The 25,409-nt window shown below is 41.3% G+C and overlaps 1 protein-coding gene across 8 annotated transcripts in view; it reads right to left on the reverse strand.

The window, feature by feature from the left end:
- pde4ca (phosphodiesterase 4C, cAMP-specific a) overlaps positions 1-25,409 on the reverse strand; it is a 51,246-nt gene that overhangs the window by 3,796 nt on the left and 22,041 nt on the right. For 3 of the 8 annotated variants that reach the window (XM_019259085.2, XM_019259086.2, XM_019259091.2), the window contains 14 exons: positions 8,483-8,674; positions 7,397-7,441; positions 6,894-6,930; positions 6,104-6,177; positions 5,938-5,990; positions 5,188-5,300; positions 2,408-2,501; positions 2,037-2,203; positions 1,850-1,948; positions 1,488-1,652; positions 1,273-1,372; positions 964-1,118; positions 746-868; positions 89-271 (listed from right to left, as the gene is read on the reverse strand). In XM_019259085.2, coding sequence (XP_019114630.1) covers positions 89-271; positions 746-868; positions 964-1,118; positions 1,273-1,372; positions 1,488-1,652; positions 1,850-1,948; positions 2,037-2,203; positions 2,408-2,501; positions 5,188-5,300; positions 5,938-5,990; positions 6,104-6,177; positions 6,894-6,930; positions 7,397-7,441; positions 8,483-8,674 — 1,600 coding nt within the window. Of the gene's footprint in view, positions 1-88; positions 272-745; positions 869-963; positions 1,119-1,272; positions 1,373-1,487; positions 1,653-1,849; positions 1,949-2,036; positions 2,204-2,407; positions 2,502-2,934; positions 3,589-5,187; positions 5,301-5,937; positions 5,991-6,103; positions 6,178-6,893; positions 6,931-7,396; positions 7,442-8,482; positions 8,675-22,191; positions 22,998-25,409 lie in introns of those variants that run through there. The other 5 variants (XM_019259087.2, XM_019259088.2, XM_019259089.2 and 2 more) reach the window with 4 other exon arrangements.

The raw sequence follows: 25,409 nt of genomic DNA on the forward strand, positions 1-25,409 counted from the left end.
TGTATAATTTTCTTCACTACTTCTAAATTTCAGTTGAACATTATATAATGATTTACAGTAGCTTTCATGAATGATTCATGTTCTGTACCTGGTTCTTTTCTACTGAGGCATTTTGTTTGTCACACATGGGGCTGATCTCCATGCCTTTGTCTCTCTCCCTGTCCCCCTGGGTGAAAAACTCCACCATGATACGGTCTGTCCACTGTCGGTAAAGCTCAAGAGGCTTGGTGGGGTTGCTCAGATCTGCACAGTGCACCATGTTCTGAAGGACCTGTGGTTGACAAGAGAACACAACACTTTTAAACATATTAATTATTAACTTAACAGTAAGAGGTATTTAACTGGAAGCAGCATTCATTAATTTTGGTCTCATGGGGACGGTAGAAAAAGCTTAGGCACATTAAGTGGTTGTGGCAAACTGTTCGAAAAACATTAGGATTAATTTGGAGTCGTGGTTCTGGCCACTTGATTGATGTTAGTCCAATATTCACTCTTCTTTTAGTGCTGTTCACATCCTAGTTCTTCGTTTTGTGCTAAGCAGCTAAAAACAGATGACTTCTGCAGCTAAGTCGAATGTGGAAACCGAAACAGTAACGCCAAAATAATGAACTGAAAGATGCTAAAACTCTCTGTAGAGCTGAAGGGAACCGAACTCAGTTAACTGAACACTTTTTGTTCATTTCTTAGTATAAAAATAATTAAATATTGATCAGCGCAGCTCTAATAATGAATAAACTGTTCTTGCCTGTATGCGATCTGAGTAGTTGTCCAGCAGTAGGACTCCTAGACTTGTGACTTTCTTGGTCTCCACCATGGTTTTCAAGTCTGCCAGTAGGTTCATGTGTTTAGACATATCTGTGGCCAGCACCTGTAGGTAAAGTAATTAATTGAAACACAAATTTCAAGAAAACACAGTGTTACACTGTTATATCAATAAGGACAAAGGCGAATTCCCAAGCTTACCATATCTATGACCATCTTGCGCAGCGACTGTCTCTGTTTTTTGCTGAGGTTCTGAAAGATGTCACAGTTGTCTTCCTGCAGAAGCTTAAAGCCAACAGCCAGGTGGTGATTCTCCAGCACCGACGAGTCATTGTACATCAGGGCCAGCTCTGAATCTGAACACAAAACGTCAAAAAAAAAAAAAAGGTTTACCCACAGCACTGTAAACCACCAATTCTCCATAGGTACACAGACACCTCATCCACATAATTAAATACAATCAGTACTAACACACATTCACATAATCCCTGCACAGCTATGCAAACTCACTGGTGTTGATGAGAAACTGATTGGAAACTCCAGGGTGATCCACGTCATGGATGGCGCTTGCAAAAAGAGCGGCAAGGATCTCCAGATCGGTAAACACAGCCTTGGACAACACAAGAAGGGGACAGTCAGTATATATACACACACATATACATATGTGTGTGTATGCTCGATGACATGTCTCTGCTCTTTCTCTTTGACTTAGTGTGATCATTTACCTCCAGAGCAGGTGTGGACAGTAAGACGTGCGTGGACTGGACCACGTCCGCAGCATGGATGTTGTTGTGGTAGGCCACGTCCGCATGGTAATGATCCTCCAAAGTCATCATGAAGGTGATGAAAGTGTCCGCTGGAATCTTAAAGGACTTCAGCAGGTCACGTTCCTACAGACACAGGTGAACGCTGGGTCAGTCAAGCTAAAGACTAATCACTTACTAAAGTTTGTTTGCTAAGGCATTGTTTTACTCATTCATCCACTGTCTTGTTCATTCGTTTACTCTCTCGATAATTCATTTACCAAATCTCTAAAGTTAACAAGTACGTATGTTCTGAGAAAGTAATGGATGTTGGGATGTGTTACCTGGAAGATTGTGTACATGGTGACCGTCAGTGGGCGATTTCCAGAGTACTCAGAGACCTTAAAGATGTCAATACCCCATCTGTTTATGTCCTCCAACTCCTGCCAACGGGCACAGATATATATCATCACAACATACTCTACAGAATACATTTAATAAACAATACATAGAGATGAACAAGTGTCATACCCTGGCTAGGAGTCCTTCCTGGCTGGCGTTGACCCCAAAGCGGGGGATGGTGGAGGGTGCAAGGCTGGGGCTGTGGGTGGCTTTCTTCACCCCGCTGATCTTGGACATGGGCTTCTTGTCCTTCTCCTTGCTGGAGGGAGACATGATGTCCATGTCATGTGGCTTCTCTGATAAATGGAGACAGACAAAATGTTAATGCTGCAGCCTTTTGTTACACTCTGCTGTTTCATCCTACAATTCTTACCAATATGCAACTACTAATATAGATCAAAAATGTGTAATCTGTTGATAAATCCTTTACTGTTATATATTTTACCTGGTATATATGTTCATGTACAGCTTGTGGATTATACAAAGTGAAGGTATTTTACCTAGGAAGGTGCTAGAGATGAACTCAGACACTTGGTTCCCTGAACGGCTGGTTTCTGACAGCTGGGTGAGCTCTCGGTTCAGCATCCTCTTGAACTATACAGAAGCACACACACAAGCACTCATGAGTTAAATCAAACATACTTTTTGCAAAAAGCGTGAAACACATCTAAACACAGACAACCGTTTACCATCCATAAATATACCCAGAACAGCTTCACCAACAACAGCATCCCCATGTGCTTGTCTCACGTCACACACAGTGCAGAAGCTCATGATTGGACAGCAAAGCGTGGCTGATTTTAGTGGTAGTAACCTGCACACATGCTGCACACTACACACGGGGATCGTGTTTATCAAGGCAAAAATCTACAAATCTAACTGAAGATGTCTCAGAGAGATTTCCACTGTCTCGTCTCAACCACCAGTTGTCCACTTCTTCACACTCATTCACAAAACGAGCAACACGTGAGCCTCGAGCCCTCTCGCCTCCTCCTCCCACCCAGCTCATCCCTTGACCTTTACTCACCTGAATGAACATCCACGACACGGAGATGAAATAACTCACTTCTGACATTTCAGCGCAAAGTCGAGCATGGGAGCAAAAAAATAAAAACTGAGCAAGAGAGCAGAGCTTTTCAGGTTGTCCTCAGACTCTGCCTGTTTCCACAGAGAAACAGACAGCAGGGATACTTTGTGCTCCTATACTGCTTGCCTGAGCAAAATCCACTGTAAGCAGACAGTCCACTGGTCAGTACTGTGGACGCTTTGATCAGTAGGAGCTGAGCAGATGATTAAAAAAGTCAGTTTGGAGGTCCATGGCAGAACAAGGGAGTGGAAGCAAAGCTGTGGGAATGCAAGGATGCAAGGCAGAGAAACCACACTCCATCACTTCCCCCTGACTCTCCCTCATTCACTCAGTTAGTGCCTGCTCCTGTATGTGTGTAAACAGAGGGAGAACGAGGTACTCTAATCCCCGCCTCCTTCCAAAAATGCCTAAGAATAGCAGCAAATCAGGCGCCTGCTGCAGCAGAGGCTGGGAGACACGGAGGGCGCTCACTGGGTGAGCGATGCACAAAGTAGGCAGGGCTGAGCGTGTCAGAGGAGGAGGCAGCGAGACACACCATGTGCACCAAGTTTGAAGCAGATATGAAGGAAAAGCTTTGAATGGATGAAGGGGGGGGGGGGGTTCATTCATGTAGCCAAAAATAAAAACAGTACACCGTGTACCACAAAGACGTGGGAACGTCGACTATTATCATGTATATAATTAGAAACATGAGATAACTCAATATTTTGACACAGAAATACACTCAACTAAATTACACTTTGGTGACAAAGCCATCTTTTTTTTTCTTGAATACAGTGTAACCATAGTTTTAAGCTGATGTAAAATATTCGAAGATAATTACAAAACTTTTGGTACAATGAGTTACAGATATACATAATGTTTTTAATTCGTATTGGAGTTAAATGAGCATTTCCTCAACTGATATACTTAAATATAAATGTTTCAATGGTCCAGAGAAGTCTGACTCTTCCTCAAAGACACTTTCCGGGTCGTTACAAATCTACTTTACACAAAAACTGTTCAATAAGTCCATCAGCAATGCGGAAACAGTGTTCCCTCTGGTCTCCCATGTGCCTGCTTTTGTTCCTAAGTGCCAGCATGGATATTTCTCCCCCAGTGACTGAAGCTGCTCATTGACTGATCTGTAGCAATGGGGGGGTTTTCGTCTCCACCACGTGAGCGTGTGGCGTGTGTAATGGTATATGTATCTAAGCGGGCAATATGTGTGCGTTAGTATGAAGAGCATGTGTATGTTGTGTGGGCGGTCTATTCATGGGATCACATGAGCGCCGGGCTCCAGTCTTAGAGAAGAAGGAGGAGAAACGAGGGATGTATGGATCACTGGGGGGTCGCTGTTTTATCTTCAGCTCCCACCACTTCCTCATTCACATTTTTCTGCACATGAGTGGGGGGAAGGGTGTGTCTGTGTGTCTAGTCCATATTTGCATGTATGAAACTATCCTGCTCATTCATGGAGTAAACACCGCTCCCATCCACTGAAGGATGGGAGATCCTGTTCATATTATTGTGACGGATTCTCTGTATCTGCAAGCTTTCAGATTTGTTTAGAGATCAGCAATTAAAGTACATCAAACACAATCCATAAGCTTGGTGTTGGATTTGGAGCCTACTCTAAAAGACCCATTAACATCAAAACGATGAAAATGATTAAGATGTCTTACGTATTGCTTTTGTTTTCTGCTCTGATTACAAAAATGCAGATGTATTATATCCTAAAGGTGAGACAACGATTCAAATGAATTAATATTATTGATGAACTTCGGCTATTAACTTCTCATTTGAAGTCACAGTTGCGGTGGCATTAGGGAACAACATTGGTGGAAAGATTTACTTCATATTCAAACAATCAAAAACTGAGCTTTGGTTAAATGCTTTATCTGTTGTAACAGGTTGATGAACACATCAAATATTATCACATTATTTTCAATTTGAAATGCATTCTTGAAGATTTACTAGGGTTTTATCTTGTTGAGTTCAGGGTCACCTACTGTACCATGATCATGGAGTTGACTGGAGTCCAGCTACCTTAAAAATGGCAACAAGATGCTCATGACTAATAAAATCCCTCAGGGGGGTGAATCACAGTACAGATTAGAGAGAGTGCGCTGCAACCTTGTGTTAACCTGAACAGTGTGGCAGTGTGTATCTACTGTTTACAGGTGCATGGTCAATGTGTTAGTGTTAAAATACCTTGTTGGAAGCCATCTCGCTGACAGAGTGACGAGTTTTCAGTGTCTCTAACTGTTCCAGACACCAGTCCAGCTCATCTAGAGTCTCTATGGCCAGCTGCTGGTGAGGCTCCTCTGTACCAGATAAACACAACAAGGCATTATGGGATGGATTCAACTCCTTGAGAGCATTTACATCCAAAGGGGAACCTACTGTTATTATTGTTTGAGAAAAACTGGTCACTAATTAATGTTAGAAACTCCTACTATATATATTTCAGATGGAATATTTTTTTACATCTATAGCTACTTTACATACAAAACACGATGAGCTTATGAATTATCATGGTAGTGTTATAGATTGCAGTGTGTAAAATAGTTCAAATTAGCTCCACCTGAAGCAGCTACAACAGTAAAATGATGCCAACACATTAATGCATCAGTAATAATTATCTATTACTGTATATAACAGTAAATACTAACAGGGGCCATTTTTGCACTGAGCACGTAAGTACATTTTAGTGAAAATACTTACATACTTTTATAGATTTTTACTTTTCAATCTGTGGGACTGAATACTTTGCCCCACCAATGGATTTTATGTATGTGTGAATGACATGTTGTGAATGACGTGTTACCACTAATCCAGATTTCACAATCCACATATTTATTCATGATTATGTCTTTGACTTTGACGTTGCTCTGTCTTTCTGACCAGTGTTGATAATGGGACATTGATGAGTGAATAGTCCTTTCTAATACCAGTACCAACCTGCAAGGCTGGACTTGCACATGGACGGTGGGTTGCTGCCTGAGGATCGTGTCCTGTGAAAAGATACCATCCAGAGTCAGCATGCAAAACTCTGTACTGTAACTGCAGCATGAGTGTGTTTGCTGAGATCACTTACAGATTCATTTTCCTAAAAAGAAAAACCTACTTGCTGGCTGTGCGGTCTTGCTGGCCAGTTATGACTGCAAAGTTACTTCGGACTGTCCTCAGGCTGGCGAGGACCTATAAGACAAGAACAACAGACTAAATGTTTTTGTGCTGCAATGCAATCACAGATGCTGCTTAATTCATAGCCTTAAATTCATGCACATGTCTCCACTTAATTAATCAAGTGCCTCTTAATATGAATCGCTGTCAAGCCCTTGAAAGCAGACACTTTGGTTTTCATCCTGCAAGCTGAAGTGCTACACAGAGGCATTCCCCTATCCCTGTCTAATGTTTTGATGGCATCACTGACACTCCTCTATGTCATGTCTGTCACTCCATCTGCAGCCAAACACTGACTCAGTGCACAGAGAAAGCCCACAGAGTATCCGGTGTCCAGACCTGACCCATGTAGCGGGCTTATCGTTCGCATGCGAATTTAAACAGCATGATCCAGCAGTATTGGATTCACCGCCTCTTTCACTGTGTAAAGTGAGCACAAGTGTGACGCACGTCCCACGCAAGAGCCAGGCAACGCCAGCGGGATGCCTGATCCTGTCGCAGGGCCAAACATAATGCTGAGGGGCTGTTCCGATGAGGCAGTAAAGCCCAGTCTTGTACCATCTGGAGTTTATTATAGCTTTTTTTTTTTTTTTAGAGAGAGACCTGCTGTCTTTAGCTAACAAGTGAACGTGATTTTCTTTTTATTTGACCATCTGGCAAATTGTCAGAGAAGCACAAAAAGGAAAATTGCTTCCAAAAGAGGTTGGATGGAAAGATTTCAGACGACTCACCTGTGCAAATGGCGTGACAATCATGTCTTCTGTATGTCTGCAACACGGAAGAGAATACACATGAAGAAAAAGCATGAAATAAGAACGTGAAACAATGATTAGAAGACCAATCTGCTCCTAAATCTTAATAATTCATCCGTGTTAAATACAGTTAAAGACAAAAGATAAGATAAACAGAAACCAAACTGCAGGTTTGTGAGGAAACGGCTTGGGGTAGGTGAAATAAGTATGTACTGGTAAATACTCACAAGTAAATAAAAACAGAAAGTTTGTTATTATACTTGGTTGTCTCTGATTAAGCATCACATGCAAAAAGAAAACAGAACTGTTTTAGGGGGGAGGGGGGTCTAACGGGGGTCAGGTGAAGTGTTTGGTATTGTCACGTTGGTCAGGATGAAGGTTGGAAACGGCCGTGAAGCCATCTAAAGGGAATGCAGGAGAGGGCTTCAAGGGGACAGAGTCAGTGTTTTTATCTTATTTTTGTTTTATCATGTTCTTCTCACCGAGATGACAACCAGTTGACTTCCCAGTGCTTCAAGCTTTCTTCCCTTCAAAAACAGATAGGCAAGAGTCGATGAGGAGACCTGTGACTGCTTATTTTACAAACTTACATGAGTTTAGACATTATAAACTGTGGAGGGGGCTGTTTTCGGGACATACTGGACACACAGACAGCAAAAAAAAAACAAAAACAAACCAACAGCCAAAAAAAAAGCCTTTTCTTCCAATTTCTTGCAATCCCATTAAAGCAGATTTGACATGCAAGCATTTGTGATGGAAAAAACAGCTGGTTGTGCTAATGTTTGGATTTTTACAACTGTAAATTGGACTATGGATTTTTTTTTTTTTTTTTAGATACACGCAACATTGCCTTTGAGCTTTAAAACTAAAAGACAGGGACAAAACATCCACCAAAGGTAGACCCCTCTTATCACTCTGTGTTGGATTTTTGTCCAATACAAGCAAATATGTGCAGGAATAGCTTTGATACATCAAAATATGAAGCCATGAAAGAGAAAGCACGCCACCTAAACAGTACGGCCTTTTGGCTTCAGAGGGCTCTCCGGGAATCCAATGAAAATGCCAGAAGGACTAGTTTCAAATTTGCAAATAAAGTTGAGACCGCAACTGTTTGCTGCAGCCAACCCATAAACCAATGCAGCACATGAATCTTCCCATGTGGGAACCTCTCAGCACAAGGAAGACAAGACGAGAAAAACAGAGACAGACAGGTATTTTTTTCATTAACGGGTATAGAACAGAAAACAGACTGTCTCAGCATCAGGACCAAAGTCTGTACTAAGATGTCTCATGCAATATGTTTGAATAATTCACAGTAAAGACTGAATATATACAGTATGCTCCTTCCTTTTTGTATGTAGAATGTATTTTGCATAGTGAGACATTAAATTTGACCTTCAGTTTTTTAAGTTGCACAGACCATGTTCTTAAGTTTGTGTATTCAGGTAACTACATATATAAATCAAGAAAAACACATAGCCCTAAACAATACAAAACACTGTCCATCATGCAGTAGAGTGTCACAAAGAGGTACGAACATCAACAGTACGAGGTGGGAGTGAACTTACAGGTCACTGGCAGTGGAGGAGTTTCTGGAAGGACCTTTTGGTGAAAGGTCAAAGTCAGAGTCGGAGCGGTAGAGGAAGGATTCCCGTCGCTGGCTGTGAGGAAAGTTGGCCTGTAAGACCAGACCAGAGCCAGGGCTGGTCTGTGGGTCCAGGGGGCTGCGCCCCACTGACAATCCATTCTCCACGTCAAAACTGAGAAGACAGAGAGGATTTGTTACGGTTAGATGACTCATTTTAGGAATAAAAAGTGCAGATTTATTTCATAGCATGGAAACAAAATGAAAGAAGCATCCTGGACACCCACAGAATACATGGTGTCCTGTATAAACTTCCTGGAATCAACTAATATAGTTTGTCATCTGATTTTTCTTTGCATCAGGTAGGAATTATTAAAACAGCTGTCAACAGTGATAATAGACTGACTGACTAGTCACTGTTGTGTCCTCTTGAACAAACTGATTTCAGAGAGAGTTGATTGCATTTGGTGATGAAAATGTTACGCTTGTCTGATTAACATATGAACTCCCCTGAAAAAGCAGACCAAACAATGTAGAAATCCCAGTATCTACTTCGGTAGAATGACTGGTGCTGCATCAGGAACAATAACAGGGAGAAAATACAACACAATACTCCAAATTTAAAAATATCACAAGCTATCATCGCTGGGTAACAACACTGAGCTGTTTTTATCTTTTGAACAGGAAATTGTGTGATTTAGAAGGAAGTGTAAGCCATTCTAAACCAGTCAGGACCAAAAAAAGAGCTGAAAGTGACAAATTTAGGAGGGTGACAAAAATGATATGGGAGCGTGAAATGTGTGGGAATGCAGTTATCACACTGATCCGACAAAGTAGACTAAAATCAGCACTGTATTTACACAATGAGGGGGTGTTGAGAGCTACACACACTGCTTCTAATTTGGTTGGCTGCATGTCGATGATCCGAAGTGGCTGACCATTAGTATAACTGAGCCATTCACATCAAGGCGATGAGCTACAACGAGAAGGTGAAGGCCAAAGATCTCTCCACCTGCTGCCTGTGAAGATTTAAAACCAATCAAGCAGAACAGAGACTTCCACCATACAACTTCCAGCCACTCAGAAGAAGAAAAAAAACCCTGCGAACTACATGATGTAGACTTCATTAAAGGTGTGAGGCCTGCGTGGCTAATGTCATGCACATGAGGCGCAAGTGTGTGCGAACATCCAGAGGCATGTGAGTGGGGTGAAGGACTGTGAGCGAACATCGGGAATAAAATTAGCATCAGCATATTGACGTTGGGATCATGTGAGAGTCTAAAAATAGTTCTGGGTTCTGCGTTCAGGTGAGGAGGAGTTTCCCTTGATCGAACGCGACCCAACAACAGAGAAAAACACCAAATAAAGGCATGATGGGCCCTTTTGTTTTTTACAGTCTGGGCACGTTTCTGCCTTGATCCACATCTCTAGTTTCCCACAGCCCCTCTGCTCACATGCGAACCCGCAGAGACTCTGCTGTCAGCCTGGTGCTCCGTTTGGCAACGCGTCATCTTTTATAAACAGTCTGAGGAACTCCAGATTAGAAATCCACGCTTTAGCAAAACATCCATTAGCAGAACGTGGAGGATTTTGGACCGGCGCATTCTAAGACACACATTCAGTCTTTTTCAAATAAATACAGGAGGGGGAAACAAGGTTCAAAAATAAAAAACTTCTGAAACCTGAGACAAATAGAGACTGTAGTTATGGGTGCGGGAGGGTGAGCTGGAGATGTCTGTTGATGATAAGTGTGGGAAATAATACAACACAACACCCAAACCGTACAAATTCCTGGATAGAGTACTGAATACGCAGCACTAAATACACTGTGGAGCCATTTAGAATGATGAGGGCGCTATATGAAATGTTAAAGGTGAGGGATCACCAAAATGATCATCCTGAGGGAGACATGAATGTCAAATTTCATGGCAATCCTCCTGATAGTTGCTGAAATATTGGGTGGTACAAGATGATAAATCGGGGGGATCCACCAAAGTCAAAGCCATCCAATCGTGATGATGGACCAACAGGCTGCCATCCACAGAGTCGTGCCACCAGCACGGCTAAAAATAGGCGATTACAGCTTTAATAGCATCAATATAAACATTTGAATGCTTTGAAGGCTGCAGCCTTCTACAGTGCTCTAACAGTAGGTATGCACCAACCGCAGCATGCAAGCATCCCATTCATTCCTCTTTCCACTCCTTCCTCCAGTGCCCTCCTCCTACCCTGCTACCCCGCTAGGCTGCTGCATGAGGACAAGACGTTGGTGCGTTATTGGCTGTTACGTAACGCCAGCCGAACAGAAGCCTCCATCCCTCCATTCATGTGACAGATACAGACACGCTGACTGTGCTATACATAGCCAAGGAGAAGACTCGCAGGGGAGAGAGGGAGGGAGGGAAGGCAGGGAAAGGGGTAAAATAGGGCAAAGAGAGAGGTAGAGTAAATAAAAATTCAAAGGGGAAGAGAGCACAGCCTGTTCTGAGACACGTACATGAGGGTTTTTTAGGTTTTTATGCCGTGTGACTGGGCCAGTGAGACTTGAGCTGGTAGGGTGGATGCCTGCAAATGTACAAACATGTATCTGACATGATCTGAGGTTTACATGTGTAAATGAAGCATTTATTGTTCGACAATGGGGCCACTTTATACACACCTGTAATGTGTATTGTTTTGATCTGTAAGAACACACAGCATGCAGTTATGCACATGTAGCTCTCCATCTTCTCCCTCTCTCTTATGTTCTAAACCTCCCTAATGATGCTGCACCCCTGGCTGTTGTCCTGCATGCTCTGACCATAAATCCATTTCTATTTTTGTTTCTGCATCACGCTTCTGCCTCTATGCAGCTAAATTTAGCCACCCCATGCATGGGGAATAGACCGAGAGAGGCAGCGATGTGGCTAAAAATAGACTTTCAGGTAGAATACAGAGCCCTCCCTCTCCCACTCTCTCTTCTCCCTCTGCATCGCACAGCAGCAGATTCTTCCCTCCATTCATGAATATTTATGGAGAAGTTTCTATTTGAAGCTGCGGCCGAGCTAAAATTAGATCGCAGATCAAAATATCGCCCACGTTTTTCCCTCGCAGCCATTTCACTTCTAGTTTTCTTCTTTTTTTCTCAGGGGAGCGAGTGTAGAGCTCTGACTTACTATTTACCTTTTACTTAGACTTAGACACACACGCACACACACACACGCACACACACACACACACACACACACACACACACACACACACACACACACACACACACACAATAATATTCCACCTCCCAGTAGTACAATCACTACAGGTTTATAAAAAAGACTTCAGTATACACAGTAGCATGAACACCAGAAGGTTGTTGCCAAGGAAATGACAAATGGGGAGCCAAATAAACCAAAAATTAAAAAAATAAAGTGAAAATCATACTATCTATGTGAAGATACATTTTACGTGTTTATGTGTCGTATTGATTAAATTTTGAGGCCTTTTTTTTTTAACATTGTATTTTATTTATGTTATTCCTGTTACCGCTTGAAGCATTTACAACTAACTGTTGAGATGAATATGCAAATTAAAATTAAAATAGCGTTAAATTGTTAAATTAAAATGGTTTTCATATGGACTGATGTAGTTTTCGTTATCGCTTATATATTAAATACTATTAGATTATACTAAAAAATATATGTTTAATGACGATGGAGCGAATGTGCTGCAAATATGAAACCACAAAACTTCCACTGTGCACGACCTTTAGGCGTACACTTTGCAAAACACTAAATATGTCAACTGAGGCATTTCGTGTTTTCAAGAGGTCAAAGGTCAGCGTTCAGTCTAATCGTGCACGCTGTCCGAACAGGAAGCTCCCACAGAAGCACATTGGCTGGTCTTTCTATTGTCTTTGTGTCTTTCACATGCCAGCCAGTCGCACCCCCCCACCCCCCCGGCCGCCCACCTCTTCTCTTTTTCTCTGACACCCTCCTCCTCCCTCCCTCTCTCTCTCTCTCTCTCTCTCCCCTTTCTCAGTTACAGCCACAAGAGATATAAATAAACAGAACATTAAAGAGATTTCTTTAAAATAATCCTGTTGAGTGGGAGGGTGTTGTTTTAATAATACAGCAGATAAACGTGTTGGTGAGTGATGGCTGGAGTGTTGTTTGGAGAACTGAAATAAATCTATGAAGTCACTCTGAGGACAGACTCCCTCTACTGGGCTGCAGAGAGACTGCAAGAGCTGGCCAGTCTGGATGTTTCACTCCAGACAATGGAAATATATACAGTAGAGCCGAAGCAGTCGGTCAACTGATCGGTCGATTGACGAAAGAATTAATCAGCGATGAAGTTTTTGTAATAACTGTTCAGGTGATTTTGAAAGTAAAACATAAAACAATTTGTTGGTTGCAGCCTCTCCAATGTCAATTTTTCTGTTTTTCAGTGACTTATTTGATAGTAAACTAAATATCTTTCAAATATTTCAAGTAATCAAACAATCATTCAGAAGTATCTGTGTGATTAAACAACAATGAAAATGTCGCAGACCTGATATATTATATATACAGTTGGGAGAAAATTAACATCACAACAGGACATTTACTGAAATGTGTGCAAAATCACAGATAAAATATTCAAAACAAAAACTGATTAACTAATTTAGTTTTTTTTTTGTTCGTTTGTTTGTTCAGTTTGCTACAAATTATTAATTTAACATTTACATGGAAAAGGCCACACACACACACACACACTCACACATATACACACACACACACACACACACACACACTCACACATATATACACACACACACACCTGATTACTTTCTGTAGTCTAAAGACCTAACTGCAGCCGACATTCCCGGGCATCATAAAGCCTTTTTTTTTGTTACAAAGAAAAAGTGCAAAGAAAGAGGTGTGCTACAGCGTTTGTTATTTAAGTGGCTGGCTGGTAAGAAGTGTGATTGATGGTAACCTGTCAGTGGCCCTGATACTCGACACTCCGCCTGCGTCACCGCCTGTCACGGCAACGTCAATCCCATCTGGGGAGCATTAAAATACAGGAGCTACGGGGCAGAGCGAGAGAGAGAGAGACAGAGAGATAGGCCTGTAAACCAGGGCAAGCTGTCATCTGAACCTTCATTCATCATTCCCAGGCCTTTGCTGTGACACAACCAGAGGTAGAATTTGTTACACCAGAGGAGACTCGCAGGATTGGCTCAGCCATTTATTCAAGAGCCGTTTATAAGAAGGCGGAGAGCATTTATTACATGTAACACAGATCTCGTCTAGTGACGCTTGAGAGTATTGTATTCCCTTCTATAATTTGAAATAATTTCTATTACGTGACAAAGCAGCTGAAAGTAAATGAAGAACCGCAGAACAAAATGCAACAAAAATCTAAAACTTTGTTTCCCCGCCTTGGTGTTGAAGCATTATAATCCGGGCTGTGCGTATCTGCACTGCACATGACACATGAAAGATGTTCTGGAGCAAACAAGGATTAGGATTGGCTTAATGAGACCACAAATTTCACACCAGCAGCTCAGCGTCCACACCCTGAAGCTCGACACATAGAACAGAGTGAAGCAAATCTGCCCACATTAGAAAAACAGACTTTAAATAGTATTCTCAGAGCAATTTCAAATTCACAAATAGTGTTTTCTATGGGTAAACTACTGTGTAACACCAGAGTCACCAGTGTGTTTGTCCTGGGATAAAAGCAGTCTGGTTGTTTTTGCTGTGGCCCCTCACACACAGAGTGAAAAACCCTGTCTTCCTCTCCTTTCCTTTGTGACGTGGAGCAACCCGATGGAGGTGCTGTGTGTTTAATGTATGTTCAGTATACCTACATTAATTCACTAAATAATCCTTATTTAAGTCGTAGTTAAACTATATTATATTTCCGCTGACATACAGGTATCAAACATTTTTCAAATAATTATCAGCATTAAAAATGGTAGAAGTATAGTTTGACATTTTTTTTGGAAAATACACTTTTGCTTCCTTGTTGAGAAGTAACTGAAAAGGTCAATATCTCTCTCAGGTCTGTATGATAAATATGAAGATACAACAACAAAACAGTTAGCTTAGGATTAAACAAACAAAACCAGAAATTTTTGCACTTTTTCTGTGCCTGTTTGTTGAAATTAAACTTAGATAACTAACTGTAAATACATCCTCCAGATGTAAAATACTGATGTTTGTCTTTCCTTTAGTGAGCCTGAACTTGAAAATCAACCTCACTCGCAGACTGCAGAATAATGTGCAGATAAATGTGTATGATAAATATGAAGCCACAACAAGTTGGCTTAGTTTAGCATAAAAGAAACAAAAACTAAAGTATAAAAAGGTAAAGTCGCTGTTGCACAGAGGATTATGTGTCAGACTTTATTTCTTTGGCCTGGAACAGTAACCTTCCTGGAGTTTTCACTGATCAGTGATCTGTCAACAAAATGTTTTATACAGTTTTTACATAGTTTTTGTAGCCATAAATCTATTGAGTGTGTTTTTTTTGTGAGATTTAGAGTTTCAGGTTTGGACAGTGCCAACAAAGCTAACCAACTTATGGCTGACATGAAAATGGTGTTAATCTAAGTCTAAGTCTAAGAAAATGAATAAGTATTTTTTCCAAAATGTCTAACTAATCTGAGTTATTTATCAGTGGTATAACTATTGCGTGGGCAGCAGCATGCAGGAAAACATTAGATCTGGCTCCCAGCCCTCCCTGTTTGTTCCTGTTGTCTCTGTTACTCACTAATCCCCCTTGTTAAAAAACATGAGGGAAATGGCCGCATGCTGCATATATGCTGCAGATCGTCCTCAAAGCATTCAGCAAAGTAAAAGTGGAGTTTAGCTGTTATTATTTCAGAAAGTACTCATGAATAGAGACACAAACAATAACCTTTTCTGGCATTGTATCATTTCACACCCGACAAAAACAGAGTCAATATGTCAATCTCTTTATGTCCAAATGATAACTATATATATAAAGATTGATAAAGTATAGACATTACGCAACTGCGATATCCCATGTATGTTCATTGTTCAAAATCAGGCAGCGAAAAATGAGAATGTGAGCCAATGTAGTGTTAGCTGACACAACAGAAAGGCAGGAACACAGAATCACTTCAATGACCTTTTCATAAAACAAGTGCTGAACAGAGTTATGAGACGCTCTGTATGGAGCGAGTGATGTGAAAAAGGCCATATTGTTTCTCCTGTTTGTGTTTGGACAGGAAGTGTTTGACATAGGAGGAGGGAAACATATGATTTCCTTCATGAAGTAAGAGTTGGTTTGTTTAATTAATACAATGAACCCAAACCAACTCTTACTGTTAAAATAACATTTTTTGTTATTTTAAATCAGGCTGTCTTTGTTTTTCACAGAGAATCTCTCTCTCTCTCACACACACACACACACACACACACACACACACACACACACACACACGTTTTGGCAGTAACCTAACTGACTTGTTTCAAAACCAACAGCTGGTCTGTAAATTAAACAAGTGTGTGTGAGTGTGTGTGTGTGTGTGTGTGTGGTCACTGTCTTACTGTACTTATGTCCTTCCACTGTCATTAAGTCAAAAAAGTTTATTTTGCTATGAATTGAACAGCTAAAATCAAGAGACAGACAGAAAAAGAAAGACAAACCTAGTGTCACTCCCTGTGTATGTGTGCGTGCGTGTGTGTGCAATTATTATCATATGTGAACTGTATTCTCAGTGTTCCCTCTCTGATGGCTGTAATCACCGTCTCAGAGCCCAGCCCTTTTCCTCCGATCTTTCCTTTGGAAAACAACACCAAGCCGTCGTGACGCCTGCACTGCTGGACATGGACCGCGATGACCTCTGATGGTCTTAACAGTGTGAAAGAGGCTGATGAGGACAGTCTCTCTGTCGATAATCAATCAACTGATACAGTATAAGCACTTGTTTGGCACAGTATCGTGATCTGGGGAGGCGACCCTATCAGGTCTAGGTGTGCTGGTTTATCTCCCAGTGGCAGAAAGCAAAAAGAAAGACTGATTTGTCCGTTTTAAATGTATAAAAAAAACGTGATAACAGTGTTTTTCTCTCTTTCCTAAAAAATCTACAGTTTGGTTTTAAGTTGCATAAACTCTTATCGGTTGTTGGGAAATTCTTGCATTCTTTTTGCGCCTGTTCTATAAAATTAGGCTCGGATAACCGAGCTTCCACTGTAAACGCATTCCCTCAGGGTGAAATACTGCTGTTTGTCTTTCCATTTGTTAACTTTAGAAATCAACCCCGCAGGCAGGCTGCTGAATAATGTGCAGACAGATAGCCGAGGACATCCTAAATGTTGTACATGCTGTTCTCTTTTACAGTGCAGACCATTGTTTAAACTGGATGTGAACTGTGGGTCAGACACGCACAGTTTAATATGGTTTGTCAGTGTATGGAAGACATGCAGATGAGGACTATACATTTTTCTCTTTAAAGGACAATAGAGCGAGTGGCAGTGGTCATTTCAATAAACATAAGTGAGTTGGAGACCAGAGGAGATTTACACACACACACACACACACACACACACACACACACACACAGAGGAGTCTCTGTTATCCTCCAGGATCGTGTAGCACAGCAACGAAAACAGTAAAGAATTGGAAGGAAATGAATATAAGTGGTGGGTCTGAAGGTGAGAAGATATATGAAGAGAAGAAGTGAGAGGAGGAGACAGAAAAGGTTCAGAACCTGGTCTATAAAAATGTTGTAACATGATCAGTGTGATCGCATCAATGGTAGAGCTTCTCGAAGACCACACAGATTAAGAAAGATATGTGTGACAAGCACTATGCTGAAGCCGTTTCTCACGGCAGCATCAAACAACTAGTTCCCTTGTCACTGTTGCCTTAAATGGGCAGGCATTTCTATACTATAAATGTAGATTTAAATTTACATTAGATCATGTAGCTCTAACATGCTACGCAACAAGAATTTTAGACGTGATGTAAGTGATGAGTGTATAATACTGAAACATAACGCTGATGCTGAAAGTCAGTCAGATGTCCTTGCGTGTATTCAGGCACCAAAAAAGTTGATGAGCTCAGTGTGGGTGTGATATTCACATGTATTCATGTACTGCAATGAATGCAAACAAATATAATGTTTGTCATATTATTAAAGCAAGTGAAGAACACAATGTGGCGTATGTGTGCAAATGCAAGTGAAACAAAGCAGAATTTTAATATTTAGCATCTTGCTTGAAAACAGGGTCGAAGTATCCCGATGCCAAATATTTCTGGATGTCTCAGGGGGGGAAAAAAAGCCACAACTTCTTTCGACACAATGCATGAACACACAAATAGACACACACTGGCACATAATTGCACAATTATTCTGTCATACTGCACTTGTGTCTGGAAAGCTCATTACTGGACAGTAAAGTTGTGAGGTTTTAGCAGAGCATTCGGTTTATAACGCCTGTCACACTGCAAACACTCAGCCACGACTTAACTCTGTGTGAGTTACGAATGATCACACACGTACGAAGCCCAACTTCACATCCAACTTCACATCCCACATGAGCCCAGTATGTGTGTGTCTGTGTGTGAGGCCTGCAACCCAACACCAGTGGACCTGTTCCTGCTGTTTGTGAGGCAGATAAATGAGGGTCCCAGTGGGCCAGACCACCATTAGAAGCCACTAATGATTTAAGAAATGCTTTGGAAACACTTTTAGACACATTTATTACAACAAAATGCTTTTTGGCCGTGATGCCTCCTCCCCTTTGCCAGGTCCAGTGAGAGTTATGCTCCGTGGAGGGCATGGGATGACTTAATAATTTCTGCATTAAGTTATGAGGAGACTCATGTACTGTGACTGAAAGCTCAGATTCATCACGGCTACACTGACCTGGCAAGTTTAGATAATAATCGACCTCTGGCACAAATGGTCTGTGTGTCTATCTCTGGTTTGGCATCGAAGATATGAGAGCGTGTCCAACATTCACACTTCTGATTTTGATAAATCAACCAAGATGAAGATTTCGTCTTTCCCCTTGTTTACTCCCAGGTCAAACTGACAGGAGGGTATTGGGTTTCTAAGAAATATACTTTTAACGCTCAACCTCAGTTACGTCACTCACATGCAACCTGCCAAAACTGTCGTCTCTGTAAGACTCTTAATTCATATTAAATTACTTTGTGCATAAATCACACTCTCTCACTCCCAAAGACCCAACAAAGCTCATACTTGTATTTGCTGTCAATGGTTCATTTAGAAATAATCTTAGGATTTGTCCCTCCCCCTTCCTTGGCTGTCATACCTGCATAAAGCTCTGTGTCATTACCACTTCGTTTCATACTGGCCCCTATGCAGACAGTGTTGAGAGAAATTAAATCGATAGCCTGTGGAAACATAGCAGGCTGTAAATGGTGGAAGAGCAGAGGAGAGAAATAACATGGCTCAAACGAATGGTGCTAATTAACTGGCATTTCATTTTCAATCTGACACCAGAATATCGTTTCTGTTGCCCGTTGTGGAAGAGGATCTATTTACAGAATATAGCAGAAAAGTTGTATGATATGCATAACTATGTTTTTATAAGTGTTCAGTTACCTGAAAATAAGAATTGGTCTGTTTTTGTTACCTTAGAAAGAGCCTTTTATGTCTACAGAGGGTGAGAGTTTTCACATGTTTCTACAGTAGCCCACAATGGACATGCTAAATGCTGTTTCGAGATAGAGACTTTAATAACCACCGTAGTTTCTTCCTTCACACTTCACTGCCAGTCTTCATTGGCGGGTCGCTTCTTTAACACATTGCTGTTTAATAATGTTTATCATGTTCACCATCTTAGTTTAGCATGCAACACAAAATACAGCTAATAAGTAAGTTAATGGGAATGTCATCAGTACCACCAAAGGGGTTTTCTGTGGTGTTTCTTCAGTGTGGGGCTGATTTTCATGAACCTTGGTGGAAAAGATGTAGCGTGGGTTAAAAGAACCCATCACATTTTGGAGCGGATCTTAATCACGGATGAAGTATTTTTCACTTTTGTTAACGTTGCGAGATAGTTCAGTTGTAAAACACATATAGTGGTTGAGTTTGTAGATTTGAACATAGAAGACCGCCTTAAGAAGCCCTGCGCCCTCCTGAATGCCGTTCTAGTTTCGCATGTATTTGTTTGTCCTGATGGTAGCGCTACAAGGAAAATCATTGCTGGCATTGCATCTGTTAGTTAAGTCTGGACCGACACCCTTGTGCTGCGCTGCTAGCATCGCTAAAAAGTTCTATCATGTTGTTCTGAGCTGCCAAATACAGTCAAATTAAATGTGCCTTCCAGTCTGCTTTCATAGCCTAAAACCAAATTTCAGGTTCATAAAATTGAAATCAAAGCTTAGATGAATGCAGCAGAACACATCAAAGCCAATAAGCTGCTACTGCCCCAGGTTTTCAGCGGGAATCCTCTTATCTGTCCTCATTTTGGAAAAAAAAGCAGGTGTTACCCTTTACAGCTGAAAGTTGAAAGAAGAAAACTATAACTGCCACTGGGCAAACTAAAACACCGCTTTCTATCAAGTTGTATGCTTTGTATTAAGAGCAGATGTATTCAATTCTCTTCAATTTGTATGGTACCTGTTGCCCTCACAGACACGTAAAAACATGTATACCCTTGCCACATATCCATCTAAGGAGAAAGGGCTACTGTTATGTGGCTGTTGTCTTCTGTGGTTAACTGAGGTAATTGGGCTTTAAATCACGGACCAAAGGCACGCAAGTCGCTTTGGGTTTGGTGTCGGATGTCAAAAGCTGCAGATTTATATCTTTCATAGCCCTGTAGGTTCAGCTTGGCAGATTTTCTCATGCCCACATGAAGAGTATATTGTATGTGATCAAAAAGAGCCTCTGCGTCTAAATCAGTCATCTGCTTAATGTAGATAAGTGTTAAATAAATAAGAGGAAAAAGAGGGAAGAGAGCAGCATACGAAAACATTTCCTAAAGCTAAAGATTTATAATTTAAACAACATAAACCTTAACCGTGTAATCATTTTATACTCATAAATATAGCTTTTACTTTGGAAGGGTTGACTTCTTAAATATGTGTTATTAATAGATTCCCAAAATGGGCACTGACAAGGCTGATAATCGTGTGCGTCCCCCCTGCACTCCCCCCTTGCTTTTAGTGCTGCGGCGCCTGCTCTTCTATCCCCATCACTGGTGTGCCAGTGATCGATACCTCAACCCAAATAAAGCTCTGTTGTCCCTACTTCCCTGTCTGTGACTCCCCTCTTTGTGCACACTAATTGATCATCTGCGATTTTCTGATCTGTTTTTTAGATCCACAGGTGGAAGTAATCCGAGCAGTAGCGTAATAAGTAATAGCCCGACGTCTCCATACATTATTCTTCCCTACATTTTGGCCTCATCCTTGCTTACTTAAGAGCAGACTTCAATTACATTTCTTGGCTCGGGCCTTGAGGGGAATTAAACTGAAAGTACAACAATCACAAATGTTCTATATTACATCTGATAAAGCAGGATCCTGCCTGAGAAAGACGACCATAATGTAAACACAAATTTATCTTCTTTGCAGGCTCCCCGCTGGCACCGAGGATTATGTGTGAAGCCACTAAACTTATGATGGACTTTTCCTGTGAGAATATTTATATACAGGCCAGAACACCATGGAGCACAGACACACTTTAATGGGTAAGGCCTGCGTATTATGCAGAGAAAAAAAAAACAGTATTTAAAGTCTGAAAGTTGCTGTTCACAGAGAAAGAAACAGACAGCTGCAGAATTAATCAATAACTTAATTAGACTACCATGTGAAATCTATGTCTCTGAATTCAGTGGCCCTGTTAGTTAAATGACTAAATAAATTCACTAAATAAATTGAGTGAAAATCAATATATATTTTATCATCTCTTATTTTTGAAAAGTTAATGTACACATGTTTAACTTAACTGTCTTTAAAGGCAGCTAGTTAAAAATGTTACACTCTCCCATGTCTTGGCTGAGAGCTGCATAATATAGTTTAACCAACCGTTAGTTTGACTTTAGCCACAAATGTGATTTGACAGGTAGAATAAACTGAATAATTTAAAGTCCCACGGTTTTTTTTGTTTTAACCAGATGCAATAAAAAATTCAAATGATCACACAAGTCCCTCGTGTTGACTTTTGTTAACAGCAGCTTCATGATAAATAGATATTTGGTATATAATAAGACTTAGGCCCAGCGCCTAAACTAACAAAAGAGCAGTCGACGCAAGTGGTCAAGAGGAAATACAACAATATTTTGGGAAGTGTAGATATGAACCAAAAACAACTGATAAGGGAAGAAGAATGTTTTTGTAAATATTGCAGCTGATAAAAGATTGTATGCAGGCTTCAGATTTCAAATACTCTGTTATGAAAAATGTTCACATGCAAAAAAAAAGAAGGTTTTTTGTAAGTCGTGTATACTGCAGCTGTAGGATCTCATTTTTTTTGTTTCAGTTAATACTGATAAAGAAAATTGTCATTGATGCTGCACACATGATATTCCAGGTATCTGAAGTCAAAGCTTGACAGCAGAACATGCTCCTAACTTCATATACTGCAAAACTGTATAGCCTTACACATGCTGTATGTGTGTGTGAGAAATGAAGGGAGTGTGTGAGAGATGAAAGTAGACACTGAGCAGCAGAGAAAGACAAAAGGACTGAGTGAGAGTAAATGAGATAGCTCTTAATTACCGCCTGCGTTTCTGTATGATGTCAATAGGCCTGTTGACAGCGCACGGCGATCCCCATATGTTCCCACTCCTCACAGTGATACTCCGTTCCACGGAGTAACAGAACCCACAGTTTGTCGGCACACTCATCTTTCTTTAGTCTACTCTCTTTTTTAACTCGTCCTCACCCTCCTCCTCTTCTCGGCCGCTCCGCTGCTCTCCCTCTCTTGGTTCTCCTCAGCTTGTGGCCGCTCTCATCCCTGTAAAAACCAGCCCGCTTCCTCGTCTGTCTCGCTGCTCCGTCGGGCTGTCCGGCTCTCCACGGCTTCCCAGGAGTTCTCATTACCTTTGGCAGCGGAGTGGACACCAGCTCTAGGACCGGTGGCTCCAGTGCAGAGCCATGATGCAATCCATGCTACTGTATGCTGGTGAAAATCAGCTTTTTCTTGGATGATGATTTCAATAAATTTGCAGTGTGTTCCTCCCTGAGCACCTGAATTCCTGCTGCCTGTCTGTCTGCCTTGCAGGCTGTAGAAAGAGATTTTCATCACTCACAGCAGAGCTCCATTAATCGGTCCCTAATGTACATCTTGTCTTTGCTCCGGGTCTAAATGTAGCACACCACTGCCCTCTTCCCCTCTCCCTTTCTGTCTGTCTGCCTGCGCTCTCTCTCTCTCTCTCTCTCTCTAACACTTCTTCTGTTTCTCTCTCTCTGTTTCCTGCTCTCCCCTTTGGCTGCTACACCTTTAATCACAGAGCAAACAGAGACCTTTCCTTTCCCTGGACAAACTTGCTCTCCTGCTCCAGTCTGTCACAGTAGCCCTGTGCTGTGTATATGTGTATATGAGTGTGTGCGTGTGTGTGTGTGTGTGTTTTTTTCATCTGTAGGAGGCGTGTGTGTGTGTGTGCGTCAGTGAGCGAGCGCACAAATGTGTAGGCATGTGACTGAGCAAGTGTCTGTGTGTGCGCGCGCGTGTGTGTGTGTGCGCATCACACACACACACACAAAGGGGGACAAGTTTCAGAGTGAGGTCAGAGCTGAGAAAGGGGGCGGGATCAGAGCCAGCATGGTTCCTGCCTTCCTAAAATGTTTTAGCCATTTTAACCCCTTCCTACTCTCTCACACACACTCACACACACACACACAATGAATCCTAATACAATCACAGGACAGCGCTTTCCCTGTGGCCACAGCACCATTATCCTTTCCAGATGGATTGTGTATTCATGTGTACATGCGTGTGTGTGTCAGGTATGTCATGTCTATTAGGTAAAGAGATTGATGACAGGATAAGTATGATAGGGTATTACAGTAAGTAGCTCTTGGGACACGGCTTGCTGAGAACGAAGAACATGTACAAACAAACACACACACACACACACATACATAACCGTATACAGTATGTACTCACACGCAGGCTTAGGCACCAGCATGCAAGGTCACCCATGGCCAGGGGCAGTGTATTTTTGAAGACCAGAAATGTGAAAAGTAAATATGAAACCTTAGCTGCTCGACCTTCTCTAGGCTTCATATGAAAACTTAAACAGGAAATATTTGACAAGAGATCAGCAAAATGAAACCGGGGCCATGGATCTACAGGCTATGTTCCCAGAGACAGATTAAAGCTAGCTCTGGAGAAGAAGAGTTTGTAAAAATTTTATCAGGACAAGCTGTGTGAGAGAGAGACTCTGAGATACTGGGGAGGAGTGTGATCAGGTTTTCTCACAGCACAGCAGTTGCTTTGGTGTTAACAAGTCCCTGTGTTCACTTGTAATGATACAGCATTTGGTACTGAATGCCAGTTCTTACCCATTGATTTTTTAAGTCTTTAAAAAAATAAATAATAATAATACAAAAGAGGAAAGTTGATGCACTGAATTAAATGCTGCAGTGGTTCTCAAACTACATGGATATGCTATACTAATTTCAAATGAAAATAAATTATAAGATCACTGGAATGTAATTTCAAACTTGTAAATGTATTAAAGAGTTTCCTGTAATATTTTGTCTCAATATCAGCCTGCTATGTAGTCACATTCACGCACATGGCATGAACACCATGATTAGTTTACTTTACATTTTAGAACTTTTAGTTTCTAAAATGTGATGGTAAGATTTAAAATGCGAAATATTAGTAACAACAGACGAATCAGGAGTACCTCTTTTCCACTAAATGATTCTGTTTTTTAACTGGTTCTGTTAGGTCCCAGAAGTGCCACCAAAGACCATGACTGCTGTCTTTTTTTCATTAAAATTCAGAAAATTTAAAGCCAGGTCATGTAAGCACTTTAGCAGTGGTTTAACAGAGTATGTGTGACACTTTTTGAGAGGAACATAGACCTGGCTGTCATCCGCATAGCAGTGAAAAGAAATGCCATGTTTCCTGAAAATAAAATCAAGTGGGAGTTGGTAGAGAGAGAATAAAAGAGGGCCAAGCACAGAGCCCTGTGGGACCCCACATGGGAGAGGAGCAGTGGAGAATCATCAAGGCTTACACAGAAAGTCCGATGTGACAGGTAGGACCTGAACCATTCCAGTGCTGTGCCACTGATGCCCACCCACTGCTCCAAACGAGCAATCAGGATTTCATGGTCGACTGTATCAAATGCTGGAGTCAAATCTAAAAGCACCAGGACAACACAGTTACCAGAGTCAGTAGCTAAAAAGATATAATTAAAAACTCTTAAAAGTGCTGATTCTGTGCTGTGCAATGTTTTAACACCGGATTGAAATATCTCAAGAATTCTTTGTTCATTTAAAAAGTCCATGAGCTGGAAATAAACAATCTTCTCTAAGATTTTAGAGAAGAAAGGCAATTTAGAGATGAGGCCTGAAATTTGCCAAAAGAGTAGGATCCAGCACAGGTTGTTTTTTTTTTTAAACAAAGGCTGCACAACTGCATGTTTAAAATTTACAGGGACCACTCCAGATGACAGACTGTTATTAATAACTGTGAGACAAGATGGCCCAATGGTGGGAAAAACCTCCTTAAAAAGTCGGGGTGGGACAGCATCATCCGGAGAGCCTGAGGGCTTCAGATGACCCACAATCTCCTGCACAAAGGGCAGGGTCGCAGGGTCAAACGTGTCCAACACAGCAGAGCAGGGGACAAACACTGAAGCATTAGAAACAGGAGGTGGAATAAGTGCTCTGGTAGAAGTGACTTTATCAATAAAGTAGTGCAGAAAGTTCTCACACACAGCAGGGGAGGCCTCGATTCCAGTCTGTGGTGCATTCAA

Source organism: Larimichthys crocea, chromosome XII (genome assembly GCF_000972845.2).
Source record: "Larimichthys crocea isolate SSNF chromosome XII, L_crocea_2.0, whole genome shotgun sequence".
Taxonomy (NCBI): Eukaryota; Metazoa; Chordata; class Actinopteri; family Sciaenidae; genus Larimichthys; species Larimichthys crocea.